Source organism: Pelecanus crispus, chromosome 5 (genome assembly GCF_030463565.1).
Source record: "Pelecanus crispus isolate bPelCri1 chromosome 5, bPelCri1.pri, whole genome shotgun sequence".
NCBI lineage: Eukaryota > Metazoa > Chordata > Aves > Pelecaniformes > Pelecanidae > Pelecanus > Pelecanus crispus.
This window is the reverse complement of record NC_134647.1, coordinates 71,475,719-71,499,999: the sequence shown is the minus strand read 5'-3', so window position 1 is coordinate 71,499,999 and position 24,281 is coordinate 71,475,719. Positions and strand designations below refer to the sequence as shown.

General features: G+C 40.1%; 1 protein-coding gene across 2 annotated transcripts in view; it reads right to left on the bottom strand.

Moving 5' to 3' along the window:
• Positions 1 to 24,281, bottom strand: part of TESK2 (testis associated actin remodelling kinase 2) — an 85,629-nt gene that overhangs the window by 47,986 nt on the left and 13,362 nt on the right. For both annotated transcript variants that reach the window (XM_075710899.1, XM_075710900.1), the window contains exon 3: positions 5,569 to 5,690. In XM_075710899.1, coding sequence (XP_075567014.1) covers positions 5,569 to 5,690 — 122 coding nt within the window. The remainder of the gene's footprint in view (positions 1 to 5,568; positions 5,691 to 24,281) is intronic.

Here is a 24,281-nt window from a genome sequence, read left to right as displayed (position 1 = left end):
AAAAAAATGGTATTGTGTTCCCAGGGTGCTAGATTTGTCTGAAAGGAGATCAAATAAAATCCTCCTTGAAAGAAGTTCATGTAATACACTGCTTGCTTATTGGGGGAAGGGTTGTGCGCATACACAAGAAGGTGGATTTAATCAATGAGTCAGTCTGCCTGCGCGCTCACTTCCAAATATGCAGCAATATCTTCAAGCACTCCCATGAGAGCACTTAAGTCATGACCTAAGGTTTTCTGTGTACAGAATGTTTTAAATTAAGTCCCCAAGGTACAGATCAAATAAAGAAATACTTTTTCATGCAAACAGTAGTGATATTAAAGACTGAAATTCAATCTCAAAATTGAAGATACACTAATTTCAGAGACAGCACAGGAGATGGAGAATCTGTGTTAGCACACCACTTCATTTGTGAAAATGAGAAAAACACACCTGTAGGACATTACCAGAATAAAAAGGTATCAGTTCTCTCAGGCTGCAGCCCTAAGGCTCCCAGCCTAGGACACAAGGACGAAGATTTCTTGAGTCCTTTCCAGCCCCATTTTCTTACTTTGATTTGGGTAAAAAGTCATGACTATGGCAGCACATCAGCATTTAGAGAAGCAGCAAAGCAATGAAGAACATTTACAAGCATACACCAGACCTTTCATAACCCTGGTACCAGATCTAACCCAAGCCTTGAACAGCACTGAGCTTTAAAAGGGACACAAGCTAGTAAGGAAGCGAAGAAATGCTCCAAACCTCTGGTTCCCCTAACCCCAGCAATTACAGTCTTACCACGTATCAGCCAACCTGTATTAAAGCGGCTATATATCACATGGTGCAAACCAGAACCCCAGCTCACTTTTCCACTCCTGCTCTTACCATCTGTTTTGAGGGAAGATGTGATAAAGCCAACACATCCCACACCCAGGACAAGGAGAAGTGTAGATCAGAGGCAGAAAAGCTTTTAGTCCCCCATGTTTAGCTTGCGTGCAGGAGTGAGGTGGAAGTAGGAGATGATAGGAGATGGGGTTGATGACAGAAACAGAGCAGAGTGCTCCATGAACACCACTAGTCTGCTTTTGCCCTTTCCACTCCTAAAATGTCCCTAAGCTGGTCCCTGGAGAAAAAAGCAAAAACAAAAAAAGCAGATCTTTCATACATAGTTTCTTATGATCACCACACTGTGACTGAACAAAAAGTTACATTACAGTTAAAATCTACTCTGCCTCTGGAATCGTATCTGTTAATTGAAATAGGAAGCAAGAGGGAGGGAGGAAAAAAAACCACCAACCTCTAAATCCCCTTACTTTACCACCATACCAATGTAGCTGCAAGAGCTGGAATCTTCTCCCAAAATATCCTTAACAGACTGAGAAAGAGGTTCCATTTTTGCCAAAATAACCCCTTTAATAGAGCACAGTTTCTCATTTTCTTGGTGGAAAATACATTAAAAAAATTTTTTTATATATTTTTATATTTGACCACTAGAATCTCTGTGATACTACCATGGGGATGGTATACTTACTGGGGACTTGGCAAGCGAAAACTAAGCTCTTCATTTACATCAGTCTTCTGATCAAGATGGATCTACATAGCTGGCCAAGAGCAGAATTTGAGCACAGAAATACTGAAATGAGTAGGGACATTTCAAGTTAGCATTTCACTCCATGCCCAGCAACACGAGTTATTTTTAAAGCCTAAATAACCAGACTGATACTTCAAGAATTAGAAGCAGGGAAACTGAAACACATTGACACAACTCCATCTCCTATAATAGTACAAAAGTATCACTAAAGTAAGAACACAAGCCTACCTCTAGGTAGTCTCTGCCGAGCTAAGGAATGGAAGAAAGTCAGCAAGTACTGACAAACTCATACTCCAGAATGGTGGTTGTGGATAGGATAAAAACCTCAAAAGGCATCTGTAACTGTGAAAATGAGTTGACAGGGACAGCACAGAAGCAAAAGCAGCTTCAAATAGTCAGCAATATTTATTATTCACATCAGTGCAATCAATGGCAAAAATACAAGAATCTTTGTAGTAACACCTTGAAGTTAACTGTGGGCACATCAGAATGGATAGCTTGTAAAAAAGTTGCTATGTATTTTGGAGCACTGGCAAAGGGATGGGTTTTTTAATTATCCAAAGGATAACAATGATTTTTGGCTATCAAATACACTAGGAAGAGGAATCTCTTCTCTCTTCTGTATCACTTAGTTCATATAAACCAAGGAAGATTCAATTACAAATTTTAGGTACTAAAGCATCAGGATGGTCAAAAACATAACCACGCCCAGATTAAGGGAGATTTTAGTATGCTAAAATAAATGCATCATTGCTGAATCTGACATTCACTTTCTAAAACATTAACTGACTGAACTGCATGTGTTGAAATAGGTTGAGAGCAGACTTGGGATGCCGTAAAGCCAGTATCTATCCAATTTCTTAACTTTACAAGCCATTTGCTATCAGAGCGCCTTGCAGCCCTCTACCTGCTACAATTAACTACTGCATATGGCCTCAACATTTCAGCCTAAGAATCCACTAGTATCCTTACTGGCAAACAGATCAGCACTAAGGAAAGTAACTTCTTTACAGCATAAGTTAACGGTAGGTAACCCTAGAGCTTACAGAAGATGAAGCAGCTCAGATGTATATATTACATAAAATCAGAGTACACCTTCAAGGCAAGTGGAGGAGATCCAGTGACTAATCAATAAATAATTAAACTTGATGCTAGTAACAAAAGAGCTTACTCAGTAATATAGAGGAAGAACTTCAAAGGACAGAAATTGAGGAAAATAACATTTAACAGCAAGCTGACATAGCTCATAGTCCCTGGAAAGGGGAAGTTATACATTAGAACTTATTGGAAGAGGCTCATTCCCTTTAAATACTAATAAAAGCTTAAAATTTCCAAAAATAATCCCAGAAAAATGTTTCGGCAGGAACATGTTGCTGTAGAACATTTTCCTAGTGACGTCTCAGAAATACTACTCCAGCTGCTCTTACTTGACAACACGATGTTTTTACCTCTCACCACTTTACTATAGAAGCAAATTATTATCAAATACTATTTTTACTGTGTTTCTAAAGTGGGAGATAGGTCCTAAACTAATTTTTACAACACTAGTAGAAGCACCAATGATTAATAGGTTTCTGAAACATAAATACAGATGTTTGCATGCATGTGTATGTATATATACAGGTTTATATAGACACATAGGCAGGTAACATTTACAAAGGGCAAAATCTCCCCACAGATATAAAGGGAGTGGAAACACTGCAGTAAGTGATTTTAAACCAAAAATAAAATTACATATAACTAACGCACAAAACCACCAAGTTATCTGCTACAGAAAGAAAAATAATAGTTTTTACTGTGCATTATTATTCAATAAAAGAATAAAGTAAAACTAAATACAGTTTTCTCAATTGCATTTTCTGTAGGAATGTCCTTGCTCTCTGCAGCAAGGGTAACTTAACTAATACATAAGAAAAAGGCAGTATTTTTTTACCAGAGTACCAACTCTCTTTGAAGAAGCCTCAAACCAAGCAACTCATAAAGCAAGTGTAGTTCATTCTTCAAAACAACTTAGGCAAAGATAAACCATTTCTATTTAAGTAATTTATTTCTTATGTATTCACTCATAACTGCTTAGTTGAGCACACAGGAAAAAAAAAATTCTCTATCAATCCTGTGTAATAACTGGGAGACCAAATGGAATTCCTTTTCTGCTTCATGCATAAATCAATACATTATTGTTCTTTCTTCAGGACCATCTGTGTAACATGACTGACTTCAAATTATTCATAGGCTCTAAGGCCAGAGGGGACTGGTGTATCATCGATATGATCTCTTAGACATCGTAAGACATTTAAATTTCAGCAATTACTCAGAACTGAGCACAATAACTTTTGTTCTCAGCAACACCTGTGTAACTCCATTCAAGGCGGGGCAGGGTTACATCAAGCTGCAACTGAATGCTTTTTGCCTGTCAAACTATCCCTTTCCTACTTTCCCTCACCCCAGCCCAAATTAAATACTTTATTTTGAACAGAGTTGTAAAGCTAGGTGGTTTTTAAAATAAGATTTACAAACTACACAAAGTTGATAAACTGATGAAGTGTACTGACTTCATGATTCTGACAATGCCAATCCTATGAAGTTATTCTGTCCACAAACCTTACTAAAAAAGCAGCTGTATCAGTCCCCAGAATCGTACGCTGCTTATCTAAGGATTCTGAGGGAATGGAAGTGGTGGATAGATATAAGAAACAATTCATGATCCTGAAACCTAAAAAGCCAAATATCTGACATAATTTTAAAAAAAAGTCCACAACAACCAAACAAACAGAAGAGCCAGAGGAGTTGCTGGGAACTCACCTCACCGTGAAGCAGAGAAAACAGACTAAGAATTCTAATTAGGGACAGCTTACTATAACACTTGAATAAACATACTGTGATAAAACCAATACAGTTTACCATGAGTAAAAATTCTCTTAAGTTCAAAGGTTTTTGGGGTTTTAAGAAAAAATAACAGAAAATAGGTATGAATTAATGGAATGCTCCCTACAGATAGTCCAAATGCTTCTGATATGTCTCCTCATAAATACTGAAGGAAACAAACAAGATAATTTCATTTCACATCAGTTGATGAAGACTGAGCCAGGATTTCAAGGATCAGAAAAGTTGGTTATAAAGGATTTTAGGAATCAGTAGTACGTCTGTACCATTTAACAGTCCAGTGAAGAAGAGGAAATTAAGTTACCTAAAGTTTACTGTGTCTCCAAAACTTTTCAGAAAGAGCTGTACTTCCTGAGACTACCAAATTGGATCCCAGCTGTGCAACAGCAGTTTAGGAGAACTGGTTATTTGGTGCACTGTCATCACACCTTTAAACTTCTTAATGTTATGGCTTCAGCTAATTATGTTAATTGCTTGTCACATCATCATAAGAGAGTAACCAAGACTGAAAAGATTCAAGGAATAACAAGATACACATTGAAACATTTTGGATTTCCATCCAGTAATCTATTGCAAAACAAGAACTACCTTTTTCCTTTCACGAGCAGATAAATCACACTAGTTCAACTTTAGCTTCTTTTCTTTAGTCCCTTTTATCCCACCTTGCAATATTACATTAAGAAAATGCTAAGAACTAGAAAACAGACCTAAAAATACGAGGAATATGGCACTTTGCATTGTTAATCTGCAAGATTAGTAACCACAGATTATTTGAATGGTGTTAAATTTGCAATAATTTAAATTCATGAAGAGAAGCCAAATGTCACTCTTCCAATCATTTTACTGATTCATCAGAAATTTATAATGTGAAAACTTGTTTTTCTCTGAAATAAGTTACTCATTACCAGTAAACTCCAGATACCAAAATCATGTGGGTATTCAATTTGCTCAAGTCTTTTCTTTCTCGTCCCCTTCTTCCATTAAATTGAAAGCTGATCCTAACACATTCACAACAGATACAGCTATAATAAAAAAAAAAAAGAAAAAAAAAGGAAATAGGAAAGCCCTACTAAAGACAGCCTATCTCTATATGATTCAGAAAAAAGCCAGTATACCTTAAGATGTTTGGATGTGAGAGTCTATTCATAAGTTGAACCTCTTTCAGCATGTTTGCTCTGTTGCTGTTCAGTTTGTTCATCTTCAAAGCCATTACCTGGTCTGAAGTTCTGTGCCTTACCTATAGGATACAAGCAAAAAACTGTAAGGATATGAAATGCAAGACAAAAAACAGTAATTTTGTAGTACAACTTAGAGAGCCTTCATGACAAACGACTTGATCTATACTCTGATTTCCACACAAATTACTTTCTATAAGCATACCATCCAAATGTGAAAAGGTATTTTGCTCTTCTCTTGCAACTGGGTGATGACAGAAAGCTTAAGAAGATGAAAAAAAAAAAAAAATTATCAACTTCTTAGTACAAGTGAAGGAAGCCACTTATTTGTCCAACGAGAGAGAGTTTCCTACTCCAAGACCTATGAAACTCACCTTTGTTCCACCCATATCCCTCTTCTTTTCCCACTGCAGTGGCCAGTGTCACTGTTCCACAGAACGTGTTATGAGAGGGCCTGCTGGTTACAGCTACAGGGCAGATTTCAGAGGTATTCAATGTTTAATACTGAGCCAAGACCACGAACCAGATTATACATTCAGTGGACAAAGCATTCATACCAACCCCTGCTGCAAAGCAGAGAGGTTACTGGACATGGTATCATCTAGTCTAGGCTGTTCAGTAGTGGCTGCAGAGTGTCAGCATGAAAAAAGAGGATTTCTCTAGCAACTGCACAGAACTAGCACACCATTCAGAGTTACCTTCCCCAGTCAGAAATGCATGATTGTGGCCATTTCTAACTCAATACTCTCAAACTAGCCTATTTGTCATCAGCAAGCAGACGAATGTTATGTAGATGTGTGCTACTATCAGAAAGGAGTTGTCCCAATAGTGCAAGACTTGCCAAGCCTTAGAATTTCCTTGCAGTTGAGCATTCCCACGTGCATATCAGCAGTATTCATGGAAATTCTGTTCCCATTATTTTCTTCCTACATCAGTACCACAGCTCATAAGCAGAAAATGTGTACTTCTCAAAGCACTGAACTACTACCATGGCAAATTCATTGATGTTTATGGAGATTAGAAAAAGTTTAGAAAAGTCTATGATGCAAGAATTTAAGATTCATCAGGTTTCTAATTTAAAAAAAGAAATCTACATTATGATGTAGGTACATCAAACTACCTATATTTTAAACAATGGCAGCCTACCTCCTTTTATTCCAGCAGACTCGGCTCATCTGTTCCAGTACAAGGCTTCTTTAGCTGTGATTTGTGAGTTACAGAAAGAAGGGCTGAACTCAGGATAAGCAGATGCAAGAATAAAGCTGGGTATGTTTTTTGAAGGTGAGGCTCACTAGTAGGTCTGAGGCACCAAGTGATACTCATTTCCAAGTTTTATTTGCACACCAGATCTTCAAGAACAAGGGGCATATTTCAGCTAAACATTCTCACATAGACACAAAGCACCATAAATTCAGCACAGGGATGTACCAGGAGGAAAGAGTGTCGTATTTCAGATGTGTCCCTGGCTTAATGCTTCCAAGTTGCCTATTCCCATCCTAGTTTGGGGTATAGAGTGACACTGGAAACATCTCAGTTCAGTGCAGGAAACATCGAGGGACTGAGTGAGTAGAAAAATAGCCCACAGATACTTTTTCTCCTGCTTCCCCCCCTGCCCATGAGCTCCTCAGCTGCCTCACCCACAGTCACCCAGTAATCCCAGTACAAGAAGGATCAGAGAAAGGAGGTCGAGGATATAGAAACCAGCACTGAGAGCAGAAACCAACAGCAAGTTCATAAGCATGGGACTCCTCCTTTCAGTGGCAATACTGGCTTTAAAGTAAAACTAGTCAAACTACAGTTTTATTGCATTATAACAAGATAATCTAGAATCCTTTTGCACATAACCTGTCTTGCCTGTTTGGCATGCTTATTGGTTTTAAACAGGATGATTGCATGTTAAGTTGATGAGGTTTATTGTTACTTGTCAGGTTTCTTGTGTCTATTGTGTGCTTTCATTAATTTTTAATTACACAGCTTTTGTATACCCAGTCAATTTGAATGAACAAGCCAAGTTGGACAGGTCAATGTCTATATACAGACTTTTAAATCTATATTTTAGTTATACATTAGTTTTATTAGCAGTAATGCTCTGGCTGAGGAATAAAAAAATTTTAAAAATGCTTTCATGGACTTAAGAAATGAAGATTTGTTCCAACAACGCAAATTTAAATTAAGAAGAAAGGACAATTTGAAAGCTTTGCATCTATACACAGCAGCTAAATCAGCACACTTCCTCTGGGAGCAGGGTTAGGAATCTTGGGTGTTGTGGTAGAGTAATTTGGGGTTTGCAGGGAACAGGAAAGAATTTGAAGGAACTTAACTCCTACAGGCAGAGAGATGCTCTCAACAGAACTTCCTCAGAAATCAGCTTTCCACTAACACAGGAGCTTCAAGGTCTGCTAACAGGGAATGAATAGAGGTAGAAGGCAAGCAGGAACTTAGATGGAGTGTGGTCTTAAGCAGTATTTGCCTTCTTAATAACTCTGCTAGCTACCTCTTAATTTCCTGCCCACTTCTATAATTCACTCAGTTCCATACTAAAATTTCAAGCCCTTTTACCTCAACTCCGAGGTAAAAGTAGAACCTATCATAGGATCTTCTTCCTTGCTCCTTGCCTTTTCCTTGTTCTGACCACTCTTCTTGAGCTACGGAAACCTCAGAAAAGAGGGTGGGTAAGTTTTTGGGGCACTGTGTCCTGCATGCTTCCTGGATTTTCAGGTCTGATACACAAGAGGGAGTGGTTAGGAACTGCTTCTCAAAGGTCTGACTGCCCACAGTACTAACTCCATATTCAAAAAATTGAGCTGCTTTTGCAAAGACCAAATTTTTCATCCTCCATTTCAGAAGGATATTCTGGAGTCTTTTCAGTCTTGATAGACTGAACAAGGTTCAGTGGTGAGCTCTTGAGCTTTCTCATTCGTTTGTTTTGTAAAATAATTTTCCCCATGCTTGGAAATAGCTCAGCTTGCTAGCATATACAGCATATTCTGTCCATATAACTGGTCTCTAAACAGCACCCAACACTGTGCTATGCTTTGTTTCACTTAAAGGGACACTGTATGGTAATGCCAGTGATTTTATTTGAACTTCTGTATATTGTTCTGATGTTGGAGGGTGTATTCCTGATGAATCTGACAGAAAAGCAAATTATCTAATCAAACCAAAGGGGAGGTGGGAAAACAGGGACTCTTCCCTTCTTGCTAGCTGCCCTTTAAGCAAGGAGGAAGAAACAGCACTGAAGATGGGAGGGCATCTTCTCAAGAGGACGATACCCAATATTATGAATAAAATCAAATACCACTTTGTATATTATGGAACACAATGCTAATCACTTGGAATATACATAAGGCTAATTGCGTTCTCTCCTCTGAAGCACTGCTGGCAAGCAGTATTTCCATGGCAAGAACAGACTGCCAACGGGGAAAAGATATGTCCTATCTTTAAGGTCTCGGTCAAGCTCCGGATCATCTACATAGAAGGAGCTATCAGTTACACTACCCTCTGTACCTACTTACCTGTCAGCCATACCCTAGACAAAATTTGGGTCTACTTTGTCATCCCGTGCCAAAACCCTGCCAAACTGTTCAGTTTTAATCCTTCATCTCCTTTTAGGCCACCTCTGTGCAATGAAAGCATGGAAGTGATGTTTCAACCACCTGACTGCTCCAGAAGGAAAACTAGTAAATATTTTGGAAATACTGCTGATCCAGTTTAACATTTGTTTACAAGGCAGTTTGCTTCAGGCATATGCCTGTATACTCAACATAAGCAGGGATTCACTCGTGCAATTCAAACCCTTTCACTGATGCAACTAGCAGATTGCTGTAAAGCTTTTAAAGCTGTTGACATTATTATTAATTAGGGTTCCTTGCATATCAGACCAAGTAACCTTTCAGTGATGTCTGGATGATCATGTCTCTGCTTAGAAATATTCTGACAATCCTACAGCTGCTTTCCCATGCTGCTTTGCATGCGCTTCTGACTTCTCAGTCTGCTTACCTAAGTGTCTCCATCTCCGAGGTCACAGTAACCAGATATTGCCTCCTGTTTTATTGCTGGCAGGCAGTTAAACTGTCCCTTTGCACTCTGATTCTTCTAGGATCAAAGTACTTTGTAAGTACTTTGACCTGGCTATGGCTAGCTGCATGGCCTGCCTGCTCACTGTGTCTCCAAACCATGTTCTGATCCTGCATCTTACCGCTTCCTTTAGAAGAAGGTGAGAATTAGAGGAAGTCATGGATCCAGGTACAGAAATAGTAATATATTTGAAAGAAAACTCATAATAGTGATTGAGCAGAGCTCACATTCAAAAGAGCCAGTCGCTATATAAATGCTGCACCGAGTTCCTACGAAGAATATCCTGCAAAAATTGGTAGTTTTATTCTCAGCTTGCTGCTTAGCAATGAAATTCTTTATTATTAAAAAGCCCTAAACATAATTTAAATAATTATTTAAGTCATATAGATATGTCAGGCCTTTCCGAAAATCCAAACCTTTATATTCCTTCCACATTTTGCATGGACTGAAGGAGGAGGAGCATTTAAGCAATAGCTGAAATCTAGCCTGATTTCATCTTTCACAAGGCCTTTTTGACCTTCACTATTAACTGTACCTTTCCAGGTGTCCTTGGAATGAGCATCTGAAGAACATCTCCTAATATTGGTGTTATAAATCTGCCACTACAACTTTCAGTTTTGCCCCTAGTTTTTCACTGCATTTTCATTATTTTCCAACTATGTAATGATGACTGTTCTCTTCCAAAACTGCATTTAATTGCTTTCCAGTTTTTTCCTACCTTTCCCTCTTCTGATATCTAGCCTCAATGCTTAATTACAGATCTTATACAGCCTACTACATAAAATCATGTTGCCTCTCTATCTCTAGCACCCACACCAATTCTTTCTTCATTCTTTTACACACCTCAATCTTCATCTGTCCATTTCACCTTTGCCTTTCCTGCCATGTGTCCAAAGTACCATTTTAAAAGCAACTCTCTCTAGCCCAAATAGACGACCCTCCCTGAGTTTGCGTCCTGTTTCTGAGCTCACTGTATTATCCACAAAAAATGCTGCACATATTATTTTTACTTATACTGGCTCACCAACTTTACACTCACCAATTCAAATGTTTCCTCCACACTCAGCCTGCAGCCTTCATGCTAGTGACATATACGGCAAAGGTCAAATGTCTTTTTATTTACCTATGCCACCTACTATCAATCTCTTTTCTGTAACAGTCTAAGCGTCTTCATCCGATTTGCAAGTATTTTCTCTTGCGATGACAAGAGATGAAGACATTACCTTAGTTACCTTTCTAGGCTGCTTGCACTAACTATGCTATATAGTATCATTCTATGTTTGATTGAAGAAAGCTCCCTTTAATTGAGAAGAAAAACCTGTTCTTCAGCTCAGATCACACTGTTTGTAAAACTGGAATCTCAAATGTTTTTCTAAACTTTAAAATGTACCCACAGTCAGATACACAGATTCATAGTAGTGATGCCTATATCAAGTCAAAAATCTCATGTCACTAGGAAAATTAGCAGTGACAAATAGAAGCTTAAAGAAATACATCAGTCTAGATAATATTAAATTGCAGTGTTCATGCTAGGGAGTCAGATTGGGTTGTGGTTGTTTTCAGAGTAGTAGTATATAATGTCACTATACTCTTAACTTCTTGTAGCAAGAGAGAAGCCTGCCAAGTGTAACAAAACTTTGCCAAACAAAACTAGTCAGCATGTGCTACAACAGCTTTAGCACAGGTTCAGAAGATGTACGAAACTAGGCACAAAACAAAACCCAAAACCTTTCAAAAGCCTGACAGTAATTGTGACTCCACTAATTTCTATTACTAAAAACAGTTGTGAAAAATACACCAAAAAAGTTGGAGCCTTTACCATTTTCCCTTTAGTACAAAGGCTTGCTATTGGTCATCAAAGAAAGATCCTACTTCAGTAACTTCTAGCATCATCAGTTCAGCAAAGTAGCAAGTTCAATTACTACAGCATATTCCACACCTACAGTCAAACAAGTTCTCCAGTTTTTTTGCCAAACTAAAGCAAATTTATAATTCGTGACACAGCAGTACCATTGATACTTTGTAAATATATTTGTGTGTGCCAAGAACCCCTAAATTTTTCTTTTGTATTTTTTATTCATTGCCCACTGTAACATAGAGCCAGGGCCCAAAATACAGCATTCATTTATTTTAAACAAACCATTTATTGATAGGAATCCATGCATATCTCTGCCATTAATTTGATCTCAATCAAATCATAAAGGCAAAAAAGAGACTACATTCTTATTTTGAGAGAAAGCACAAATTAATCAGAGGACTATTGTTCCACAGTTTGAGATGAGATATAAAACCAGGCACAGCCCAGGTGGGGAAGTTGACTAATTTTGTAGCCAGTTCAGTAGAATGTAACCATGTAAAATTCCCTCTGCAATCCAGGAGAAGGAACATGGGCTCACCTCTGAAGTACTAGGCAAGAAAATGCAGAAGAGCATTGTTATACCACAACCCCAGCATATAGCTCAAGTATGTACTTTATACCCGAGTCTAATGTCATAGTCTGGAAAGGAAAAGAAATATTGAGTTTGAAATACAGAACTGGGAGCTTATTCTTTGTTTTTAATGTTAGCTATCAGCAGCTCATTAACAGCCCCAGGCACGCTACTGCACTTACTTTCATTCCCTCTTTAACTGTATCTATAAAATGGAGGTGATATTGCTATCTACCTACCAGGGAAACTGGAAGTTTGACATCTGCAAATGACTGTTGCAACATCCAAAAATAACACATAATCAGATACTGTATCTGTGTCCTTATTTTCCTATTTAATTTGTAATACTTATAGTTAAGTATTTCCCATGTTACTACGGGTTTATCCTGTATGAAAGATGATGGTATTTACATAATCTGCAGATGCTTTTGAAGCAAAAAGAACACTTCAGGTTGAGTTTTCCTGACATATAATTGCACCTTCAGTCTTTTACAGTATAATAACAGTTTGGTACTGAGCACACAGTCCGTCCCCCCCCGACTGTACCAATGATGTCATCATCGCTATTCATCAAACACATTCGTTTTCAAAATCTGCATGGGAACCTTGAGAGAAAGTTTTATTTTGGGCAGACATAATTTCTGTACCCTTCCTTTCTAAATCTTTCAAATAAATGTTACCGTGCATAAGTAAGGAAGTCAATCTCACATTTCGGAACAGAGCCTCCTGGCATACAACTAGTGCTACTATAATCACAGCTGCAGCACTAGGACTTGACCACAACCTCAAATAAGAAGAGAGCAGGGAGTAGAAAGGAGCTACATTTTCCTTAATTGAGGATACTTAAGTTTTTCTAAATTGCTACATTTAATAACTTTCAGGCTACAGCCAAAACCAAAAGTTCTAAATAGTTTCTTGTTATTTAAGCCTTCATGAAACTGCTCTTCTTAAGAATTAAGTTGTCCTAGCAAAAAAGTAGCTAATGAAATATACCATGCAATTTCTTATGTGTCTCCTCATTGTCAGTAAAGGCTAGGAAACACAAGAATTGGATTTGCAGGACTTAATTGTAGGCAGCTGATATGAAAGTTACAAACTGCCATTAGTGACTCATTGTTGGGCATATTGTCAGCTACAGGTTAGCTAACAAAGCAATGTTGTATCGATTCCTCCAGCGGATGTTCCATAGCTCCATCCTCTCCTCAACCCCTGATCCAACAAGACCATCAAACAGAAGGCCCCACCCGTGCAGAGCAGTGCCTGCTGCTGCCGCCCAACACGAAGGGCCGTGCAGCCGCCCCGAAGCGCTCTCGGGCTGTGGCAAGCACAGCGAGATCGGTCAGCAGCCGTGGCGACTCGCAGACAGAGGAAGCTGACAAGGAGAGGAGAAGGGAGTCCCTGCAATTTGGACATGGCCCCAGCAGCTACTGGGAACAGGACATCTTGAATGACTTGCATACAGAATTCCCAACAACTGGAGAAATAAAGACTAACAGAGGCCCTATCATGCAGGTTTTGGAGTTCCTTTCTCTAATCTTTACCAATGGCTATTAAGGGGCTATGAGGAAGCATTCCCTATGGATCTGAGACTATAAACAACACCTCTTTTCTGTTACTGCCATCAATAATAATCTGCACATTTCATTTTTAGATTTCGTATTGGTCAGTAACACATGCATGTGTATTACCATCACACACACATTCTCCAGACACAGGCAGTGAAATCCATCACTTAAATATATTTAAGTTCCCCCCCTTCCAAAACCAGTAAATAAGTGTTCAGAGAGGTGTGTCACAATGATCTTAAGCGATGCACTCTGTTCTCTAGGCGCAGTCCTGTTAATACTGGACATATGCCAGCACAGTTATTTGAAGAACAGTAAATCAGCACCTGTCTCTCAGTATCAGCTATGAATGAGCTTGCACAAATGTGCATGTTTGCCAGCTGGCAAAACGCAGAAAATCCCAGAGCTGCCAACCCAGCACATCTCTATCCAGAACAGAAAACTAAACAGATCATTTAACTGTGCTTGAGAAATTATTATGAAAAACAAGACAAAAAGCCCACAAACATTTCTGTGCCAAGGGAATCTTGCCACCTGCCTTCCCCCTGGAAAACAGCACAGTGATACTCCGATTGGCGCAACTTTTCTCCCAGAAGAAAATCAAAGGTCCAAAGGACTCTGAACTACAGAAATCACTGTACTAAACACAAACCCATCCAGGGGTTATCTCTTACTGCAAGGTCCCACTTGTTACAGTATCAGAGTGCCTTTCTTATTGTTGACAGAATTTGTCAGCATTCTCAATAGTTGTGAGGACAACAAAGACTTACCTCAGGCATTCAACATATCAGCTGCTCACCAAGAGTTAGAAGATGCCAAGTTTCCAAACAGGTGATAAGTACATTTCAAACTTTACATTGATTTACATTCATTTTTTGACTGAGTATTCTTTTAGCATCAAGTTTGTTTCAGTGATTTTTGTTCTGGCTTTTTACTAAAGGAACAAATCCTTCACTTTCAGGCCATAATGATAGTTCTGCCATATTTTCCAAAGATTTTTCTTCAGCAGAGAAGCTGGCTGACCAAACCAGAGAAAGTGAAATGTGTAAGCAAAACTCTTTCCCCTGTTTGTTAATTTTCTTCAATCAGTATAGTTTTAGACTTTACCCGTAGTGATGCCAAGTACAACTGTAAGAAAAAGTATTACAAAAATATGATGTTGAAAATTTTCTTAAAATTTTTCACCACCACTACAATAGGCAAGGCTTTCATTAGATCTGCTACCTGGTGACAGCTTTTGAGTCACTCACAGTGTTTCCTCAGCTGATGTTGTAAGGTGATTATAACATGCATATCTTAAGACTTCTAGCCAGAAAATAAATAAATAATAATCACGACTTACTTCGGATAACAAATGTGAACTAGCCCTCCCTCCGCTCTACTTTGTAATTCAAAGCATTCTCAATTCTGTTATATGTAAGAGTGCCCTGCAAGTCAGGCAGGTGATTCTGAATTTTAATGATACTCACACATGACTGGGGATGAAGCGAGTATTTTGCTCTGCTTGTGCAATCCATGAAGAATAATAATGCGGATGGTTTTTAATTCCTGTATTAATGATCCATTGGAGTAAGGCCTATTTATTACTACTACTCCCCACAGCCTATGCCCTGTAAAGGCATTGGCTAATTAAGTGACAAGGACTAGGATGACAGCAATTTGGCACCTCAATAACCAAAAAATCATTAGCAAGAGGAAGACAACTGTCCGGTTTAGTGGTTACCATACAAATCATCTTAGCAGTTGGTAGAAGGGTTCCAAAAGGCTGATACTTCACACATCAGCGTGACACAAATCAAACTTACAAGACTTCTACTTTGACTAAGAAAGTACCAGCATACTCAGGATTTATGCCTCATCCCAGTTCCAGAATGGTGCTTATTCCTACTCCTGATGAGTATCAGAGTAGAAAGAGACTGATTAGAACCACCTAGCTGACATAACTCAAGAGCTTGAAGTGAAGTTTCAAAGTTATTCTAGCCTTCTTGGCCAGTTTATATAATACACAGAGTGACTGTATTCCCAAGTAATTAGCAGTGTGTTTTAACACTGTAACTTCACATAAGAGACCTTAAGCCTCAAATATCTTGCTTCTGTCATCTTGAGCAAGGAGTTTCCTCCACTAGTCAAAAGGGGAAGATTTTCAGCTTAAAAGTGAATCCCATTGAAATAAGAAATGAGACCAAAAGGCATGTGCTGACAAGAAGATTTGCTGTCTGTCTGTCTAACAGGCATCACATCACACAGGGAGGGCAGTGACAACTGTGATGGCTCTATCCCACTGTGTCAGAATGAAAGAAGAAATTTAGAAGAGGAACAACACACCACACCTGGCTGAGGGAAGACACACACTGCTCAAATGGGTGTCACTTCTCAGTTGCAAGGTGTATTCCCCACACCTACAAGACCAAATATTAGATCTGCATAACCAATATGTAGAATAATACACTTATTCCCTACTCATTTTCCAACACATGAGGACGACTTCTGCCACTATATGTAATAAGCAGAGCCTGAAGTATCTTATTTTGCCTGAGGTAGAATCATAGAATCATTTAGGTTGGAAAAGACCTTTAAGACCATCCAGTCCAACCATTAACCTAACATTACCAAGTCCACCACTAAACCAATTAAGGGTAAAGTGATAATTTCATGTTTCCTGGCTTGGTGGCTGGATTCTTTTTTAATGAAAGTGAAAACTAGGAATCATTAAGGTTGGAAAGGATGTCTAAGATCATCAGTCCAACCGTCATCCCAACACCACCATGCCCACTAAACCATGCCCCAAAGTGCCATGTCTACCTGTTTTTTGAACACTTCCAGGGATGGTGACTCCACCACCTCTCTGGGCAGCCTGTTCCAATGCTTGACTACTCTTCCCATAAAGAAATTTCTCCTAATACCCAATCTAAACCTTCCCTGGCACAGCTTGAGCCCATTTCCTCTCGTCCTATTGCTAACTACTTGGGAGAAGAGACCAACACTAACCTCACTACACCCTCCTTTCAGGTAGTTGTAGTGAGTGATAAGGTCTCCCCTCAGCCTCCTCTTCTCCAGAGTAAACAACCCAAGTTCCCTCAGTCACTCCTCATAAGACTTGTGCTCCAGACCCTTCACCAGCTTCGTTGCCCTTCTCTGGACATGTTCCAACAACTCAATGTCTTTCTTGCAGCGAGGGGCCCAAAACTGGACACAGTATTCGAGGTGCAGCCTCACCAGTGCCAAGTACAGGGGGACGATCACTTCCCTGCTCCTGCTGACCACACTATTCCTGATACAAGCCACGATGCTGTTGGCCTTCTTGGCCACCTGGCCACACTGCTGGCTCATGTTCAGCCAGCTGTCAACCAATACCCCCAGGTCCTTTCCCGCCGGGCAGCTTTCCAGCCACTCTTCCCCAAGCGTTGCATGGGGTTGTTGTGACAAGTGCAGGACCCAGCATTGAGCCTTGTTGAACCTCATACAGTTGGCCTCAGCCCATCGATCCAGCCTGCCCAGATCCCTCTGCAGAGCCTTCCTACCCTCAAGCAGATTGACACTCCCATCCAGTTTGATGTCATCTGCAAACTTACTGAGGACGCACTCAATCCCCTCATCCAGATCATTCATAAAGATATTAAATAAGACTGGCCCCAAAACCGAGCCCTGGGGAACACCACTTGTGACCGGTCGCCAACTGGATTTAACTCCATTCACCACAACTCTCTGGGCTCAGCCACCCAGCCAGTTTTTTACCCAGCGAAGAGTACACCTGCCTAAGCCATGAGCCGCCAGCTTCCTTAGGAGAATGCTGTGGGAGATGGTGTCAAAGGCTTTACTGAAGTCCAGGTAGATGACGTCCACAGCCTTTCCTTCATCCACCAGGCAGGTCACCAGGTTGTAGACGGTTGGTCAAGCAGGACCTGCCTTTCATGAACCCATGCTGGCTGGGCCTTGATCCCCTGGTTGACCTGCACATGCCTGTTGAGCATACTCAAGATGAGCCACTCCATAATCTTCCCCAGCACCAAGGTCAGGCTGACAGGCCTGTAGTTCCCCGGATCCTCTTTCCAGCCCTTCTTGTAGATGGGCATCACATTGGCAAGCCTCCAGTCGTCTGGGACTTCCTCTGTTAACCAGGACTGCTGGTTAACAGATGGAGAGTGGCTTGGTAAGCTCCTCTGCCAGCTCCCTCAGTACTCTCAGGTGGATCCCATCCAGCCCCATAGACTTGTGAGGGTCCACGTGGCATAGCAGGTCATTAACTGCTTCCTCCTGGATTATGGGGGCTCCATTCTGCTCCCCATCCTTGTCTTCCAGCTCAGGGGGCTGAATACCCTGGAGACAACTGGTCTCGCTATTAAAGACTGAGGCAAAGAAGGCATTAAGTACCTCAGCCTTTTCCTCATCCTTGGTGGCAATGTTCCCTCCCGCATCCAATAAAGGATGGAGATTCTCCTTGGCTCTCTTTTTGTTGTTAATATATTTGTAAAAACATTTTTTATTAGCTCTTAAAACAGTGGCCAGATTGAGTTCTAGTTGGGCTTTTGCCTTTCTAATTTCCTCTCTATATGACCTAACAAGATCCCTGTACTCTTCTTCAGTTGTCTGCCCCTTCTTCCAAAGGCAGTAAACTCTCCCTTTTTCCCTGAGTCCCAGCAAAAGCTCCCTGTTCAGCCAGGCTGGTTGTCTTCCCCACTGGTTTGTCTTACAGCACATGGGTACAGCCTGCTCCTGTGCCTTTAAGACTTCCTTCTTGAAGCACACCCAGCCTTCCTGGACCCCTTTGCCCTTCAGGACTGTCTCCCAAGGGACTTTCCCAACCAGTGTCCTGAACAGGCCAAAGTCTACCCTCCAGAAGTCCATGGTAGCGGTTTTGTTGGCCCTTCTCCTTACTTTGCCAAGAATCAAAAATTCTATCATATCATGGTCACTAAGCCCAAGATGGCCTCCAACGACATCTCCCACAAGTCCTTCCCTGTTTGTAAACAGTAGGTCAAGCGAAGCACCACACCTGGTAGGCTCACTTACCAGCTGTGTCAGGAAGTTATCTTCCACACACTCCAGGAACTTCCTAGACTGTTTCCTCTCTGCTGTGTTTTATTTCCAGCAGATGTCCAGCAAGTTGAAGTCCCCCACGAGAACAAGGGCCAGCGATCGTGAGACTTCTACCAGCTGCTTATAGAATGCTTCATCTACCTCTTCATCTTTGTTGAATGGTCTATAACAGACTCCCAGCAGGACGTCTGCCTTGTTGGCCTTCCCCCTCATCCTTACCCATAAGCACTCAACCTTATCACAATCGTTGAGCTCTATACAATCGAAACACTCCCTAGCATACAGAGCCACCCCACTGCCTCTCCTTCCTTGCCTATCCCTTCTGAAGAGCTTATAGCCATCCAATGCTTAATCCAATGTATCAACACCAATCTCAAGGAGAAAAAACCCAAACACTTCAGTAAAAAAATAAATAAATAAATTCAATTGTCTAGACCATTAGCTTCCAAAATTGGTGGCCTTATACTGTTGGTAGCTGTGAGTTTCAACACCTTGCCAAGCTTAATCAAGAACATTCTAAAAAAACCAGGTTGGCTACAAATATCGCCAATGAACCAACAGGAGAGAGAAGACAATTTCCAGCTGGTGAGGCTGTTCCCACAGCCATTTAATTTTTAAAAATAACCACAATTCTTATTACAGCTTCTAGCCATTGGGCCTTATTATGCCTTTTTTCACTACACTAAAGAGTACCTTCGAACAACTGTTTTCTCATTATAAGACCGTTTATGCACTGTAATGACATCAATTTTTATACACCAAACATGTTAAGACTGAAGTCATTCACCAAATCACTTGTCTAGTTATTAAACCAATTTTTATTGCTTATTTTTCCCCATGTGTTGACACCAAGTGTTACAGTTCTCCAGCTTTAGAAAAGTCAAATATCCAATGTTGAAAAAGTATTTAATACATTAACTAGACAGTTTCCTACAAATACTTTATAGGGTAACTAAAATAAAATGCCTTTTAAGCCTATCAAATAGTCCCACAAATATCAAGGATACTGTGTGATCTCACCTCTAATGTTTCACAAAGTTTTTGAAGACAACCTACATTTGTTCAGGCCCCTGATCAGACTGCTAATTCCAGAGGCAATCAAAGAGTATCCTTTGCTAGTGCAAACCTTACACTAAATGTTCAAAACAACACATTAGAAAATGAGAGAACTTTGAAACTGAAGCAGTAAGGACAAAGAAAAAGTGTGAGATAGATTTGAGGTTTCCTGTGAAATTTCACATTATCAGCTGACTTCTACTTCAGTGCTGCCTTCAGAATATTTTTAACTTGAATACCAGAAATACTTCCTTATGAGTTATGCAGAAAGATATTTTTGTTGTACATCAAATTTCTAAATCGACAGTATTACTATTTTGTTCCTTAAGACAAAATGACAATCATTCTAAATAGAGAAGGTATGAGGAAACCATACATGGATGATGGAAAGCAAATCTTCCAGATGCTTTCTCACTTCCTCGGTAGATTTTTACCATCCCTCTGCTAAGAGCTTCTGCCCTCCCAGCTCAACCAGATGAAGGAGCTGTTCACGCACATCGCCTTCACAGGAAGTCAGAGCAGCCTAATCTACTGCTGGAGGTTTTTCAGTCCAGTGTGGCTTATGACACAACCACTCCTCTCTTGCTCAATAAAATGGATTCTTCAGAGATACCTGGGAGTCAGTATCTTCCATTGCAGTAGTGTCTACTATCGGCTTTAAAGATAGGTTAAGGAGATGTCCATGAAGAACGACAGATAAAGCTGCTTTTGACCTGGGACAAAAGGATGAAGAGCAAGATGACATGGAGTTTTTTTCCAACCCTATGCTTTTGATTCCACAAATCTATAAAGCAAAGAAAAACACATAAGGATGTACAGTGTGGTGGGAAGGCCTAAACAGTAATAAAAATGCCAAAACTTGATGTGAACAAAACTTTCAGAAAGCAATTATGCCTACTGGGCAAGAACTAATTTCCGGGAAAAAAGTAAGTGCAATTATCTCCAGTATGCTACTAATGACAAGAGGAAAACTCTTGTTAGTGCATTGTAAGTCTTGGGACATGATACCATTTCACACATGCACTGTGTTAACCAAGCTATGGTTCCAGCACCACTAAATCTCATATACAACAGCTACCATAAAAGAAACCCCACCTACACACAATTAGTCTTCCTATCATCCTCTACATAAAAAACACACAAGCATTCTACCCAATTAAGTGATTTTATGGAGATATTAACGTCACCTTGAAGAATGTAATGTTGCCCTAAAGTCTGGTGACAAAGCAACGAAACTGTTTCAAAGCAAAAGCCAGAGTTGTACTAAGAGCCAAATTCATCTCTTAGTTTGGTTTTAACAAAAAAACAAACTTTTTCCTGTTGTCAGTGTTTACGTTGAGAGTTTTGACATAATAACCAAAACGGTATGTTAGGATTAACAAAAGTTTGTCTCCAGTTGGAATACTCAGAATCTCTTTGATTTTTGCTGACATTTAACCCCTTCCTCCTTAAAAGAATTCAGGGGGGGAAGGTATTGGTTTGACAGTCCTGAAGACTGACATCGCATTTATGCAGCAAACAGGTGCACCCAGAGGAGACAGTAAGAACTTGCTTGTAGAGTGCTGGGAGTGTGCTGGGGCCTTGTCCTGCAGGAGGGAGCTCCATACCAGTTCTATTCTCAGCCATCCTGCAAGGACTGGCAATAATGCACAGACTCACATTTAGATTTAAAACACATTGACAGTTCAAATATTGCAGTGCCTGCTTATCTGTCAAAACCCAAGTTAATAAAGATTCCAGTTCTGGAAAGTGCTGTCTGCAAACCCCAAGCCACTGGTTTCCAATACCTTTCTCCAGTGGGATTTTGCTGAGCACAGGCTGCAAACCAAGGAGCAGCTCCTTTGCCTTGAATTCAGATTCTCTTGCCATTTTTTCCACACCTTTTCCATGTCCTTTTTGCAGTCATCCTCTCCTTTTAATCTGAATTGGCATTCCCTTCTCTGCATGCTCATTTATAAAGCTGCTCAAATATCTCCTCCCCTCCTTCCACACATTCACGGACATTTTACTCTTGGAAGAAGGCCTCTGTTGACATGATATATCACTGAATGCCACAGGAAAACTGAACCCTCTGTCAGTAATGAGTTGCTAGTAGAGTCAATAAGCAAATAAACAGGACCAGCTGTAGAAACAACTCAAACTGGGAAGTTCTAGCTATAAAAGGATAGTTTTAAAAAAAAAAAATGGCCTGGACACACCAAAGGAGGTTCTAGAATCTTCTATAATGAAAGTTTAAAGGACAGGCCAAAAATAGCTGCCAAGAACAGATCACATATACTTGAGCCTGGCTCAGCTAAGGATACTGTAGTAGTTCTCATAACATCCCTTCCCAGCTTTACATTAATTTTAAAATTAGGTGATAAGATTTATTAAGCTAATTGTATAAATGTTTTACAATAGCAATATACATGCATGAACATACAGACTTTTGTAAGACATCTGACTTCATGCCACAAGCCACTACAACCAGATTAAAGACTGGCTAATGATAGTTCAAGATACAGTTGTACGTGACAAAGCAGTGTAAGATAGGGAAGTCTTTTACTGAGCTTCCAGAGGAACTGAGCTAGGCCTCCTGTTACTCAATACTCCATGTCCACTTCCAGCTCACTGATGGAAGCTGCCACTCAGAAAAATTTGAAACTTCTAAGTTTGTAGCATTATCCTATTCGCATTATTTCACTAAATAGTGAAGGCCACTTCGTATCTTAGGCCCATCTGAGCAAAAATTAACATACCCAAATGAAAAATGTCACTACAAACAAGGATTGAAGGCTACAGAACAGGAGACCCACACCCATTAAACATAAGCTAATAAAGTGCTATGATAACAAGTGGTGTGTATTATAAAAGAGCATGACGCAAAGCAAAAGGACAGTTTTTACATGTCATTGTTAAGAACAAAACTAGGGCATTCTGAGTTGGAATGTCCACTTTAAAAAGAGAAAGATGTTGAAGATGTTGGAAAGACTTAAAACTATATTGCAAGAATTAGGTCATTCCCAGAGCGGGGTAGGACAAGAAAGACAGAAATTGGGACCACTTAACACACCAAAAGGGTCAAAACCTAACTTGATAATGTACATCAAGTTTTATAGGGAGGAAAGAAGGAAGAGGTACTAAAAAGATGCTAGCCCAGCCAAAACAATACAAAGAACAACTGGGTAGACTAGCAGGTCCAGAGACTTCAAGTTAGGTACAAGTTTACAACAGTCAGATAAAACACTGAGCGCTGGAATCTGTGATGCTGTCTTTGAGGTCTTCAGTTCAGAACTGTATTAAAAACCCATGGGGTGGGGGGGGGGGTGGGGGGGCGTGCAAAGAACAGTGTTGTATGTGGTGCTAATATATGCTGTACGCAAAATACCAGTTACTGGTAAAATACAATGACCTCTGATTATGTAGCAGTGTGTGCGTAGATGATCTAGTAACCCTTCCAAACCTTAATTGTTTGAGAAGTCCATAATGCCTTTATTTTTAAACATATAGTTTAACCATAGAACATAATGGACAAAGGATAACATGAAAATAGATATTCATGCCAACCAAGACAGACGCTTTTGGGGGGGGGGGGGGGGGGGGTAGGGCAGGTGTCGAGTGGCTGAAGTCCTACAAGTTAGTCCCTCACTTACTCTGTTGTACAGTTCTTACTCTGCACTGTTTATTCTAGTTAGCAAGTTCTATCACACCTAGGTCAGAGACCAAAAGAAGAAAGTGACTCCTGTTTAACATCAAACATTTCTGCACTGGACTCCTCAAGGCCTGCAAAATTATAGACAAACACAGACAGAGATGATAATCAAGCAGAGTGGTAATCAAGTCATAAAGCACAAAAAAAGACAGCTCTCAATTAAGACGCTTTGGGAAAGCCAGATCCATAGTATCTCTCAGTTCTACCACAGTTCCAGAGATCAAGCCCACCAGCACAAAATTGTGCCTGAGAGACACAGCATCATAAATAATACGCGATAGTGTACATTAGAGGTAACAGAACTACCAGTTTTATCCTAAGTACATTACAAGTGTTTGATAAAAAAGAATTATATGTCAGTGTTCTTCACACTACCCCTAAGCACAACTCCACATCAGCCCTGCTTCTCCTTTCACATTAGACAGCTGGATGCCGCTTACCTTTAAGGCACCTTGAAGACATTAATTAAATATGAGAAACAGGATCCTAGCCTCAGGCACAAGGTATGTATTTAGACAGGTGCACCTTCCCTGATCAGTCAGCACCTTTGAAACTCAGAGCACATAAATTTGACCATACAAAATAAAGACTAACAACTAATTGATGAATTGAGGACCATCATTCCAGGGTATTCAAATAGGAGGCCTTACAGCATGAATATCCTGAGGATACTGACCCATCTGCACCCACTGCCCCTCTCATTAAGTATGCTGCCCTCTCTTTGTATTCAGACTTGGCTTTGCACCTGGACAGTGCTAGTTTCATAGGCTATGGAGTCCATACGTCACAGAACAGCAC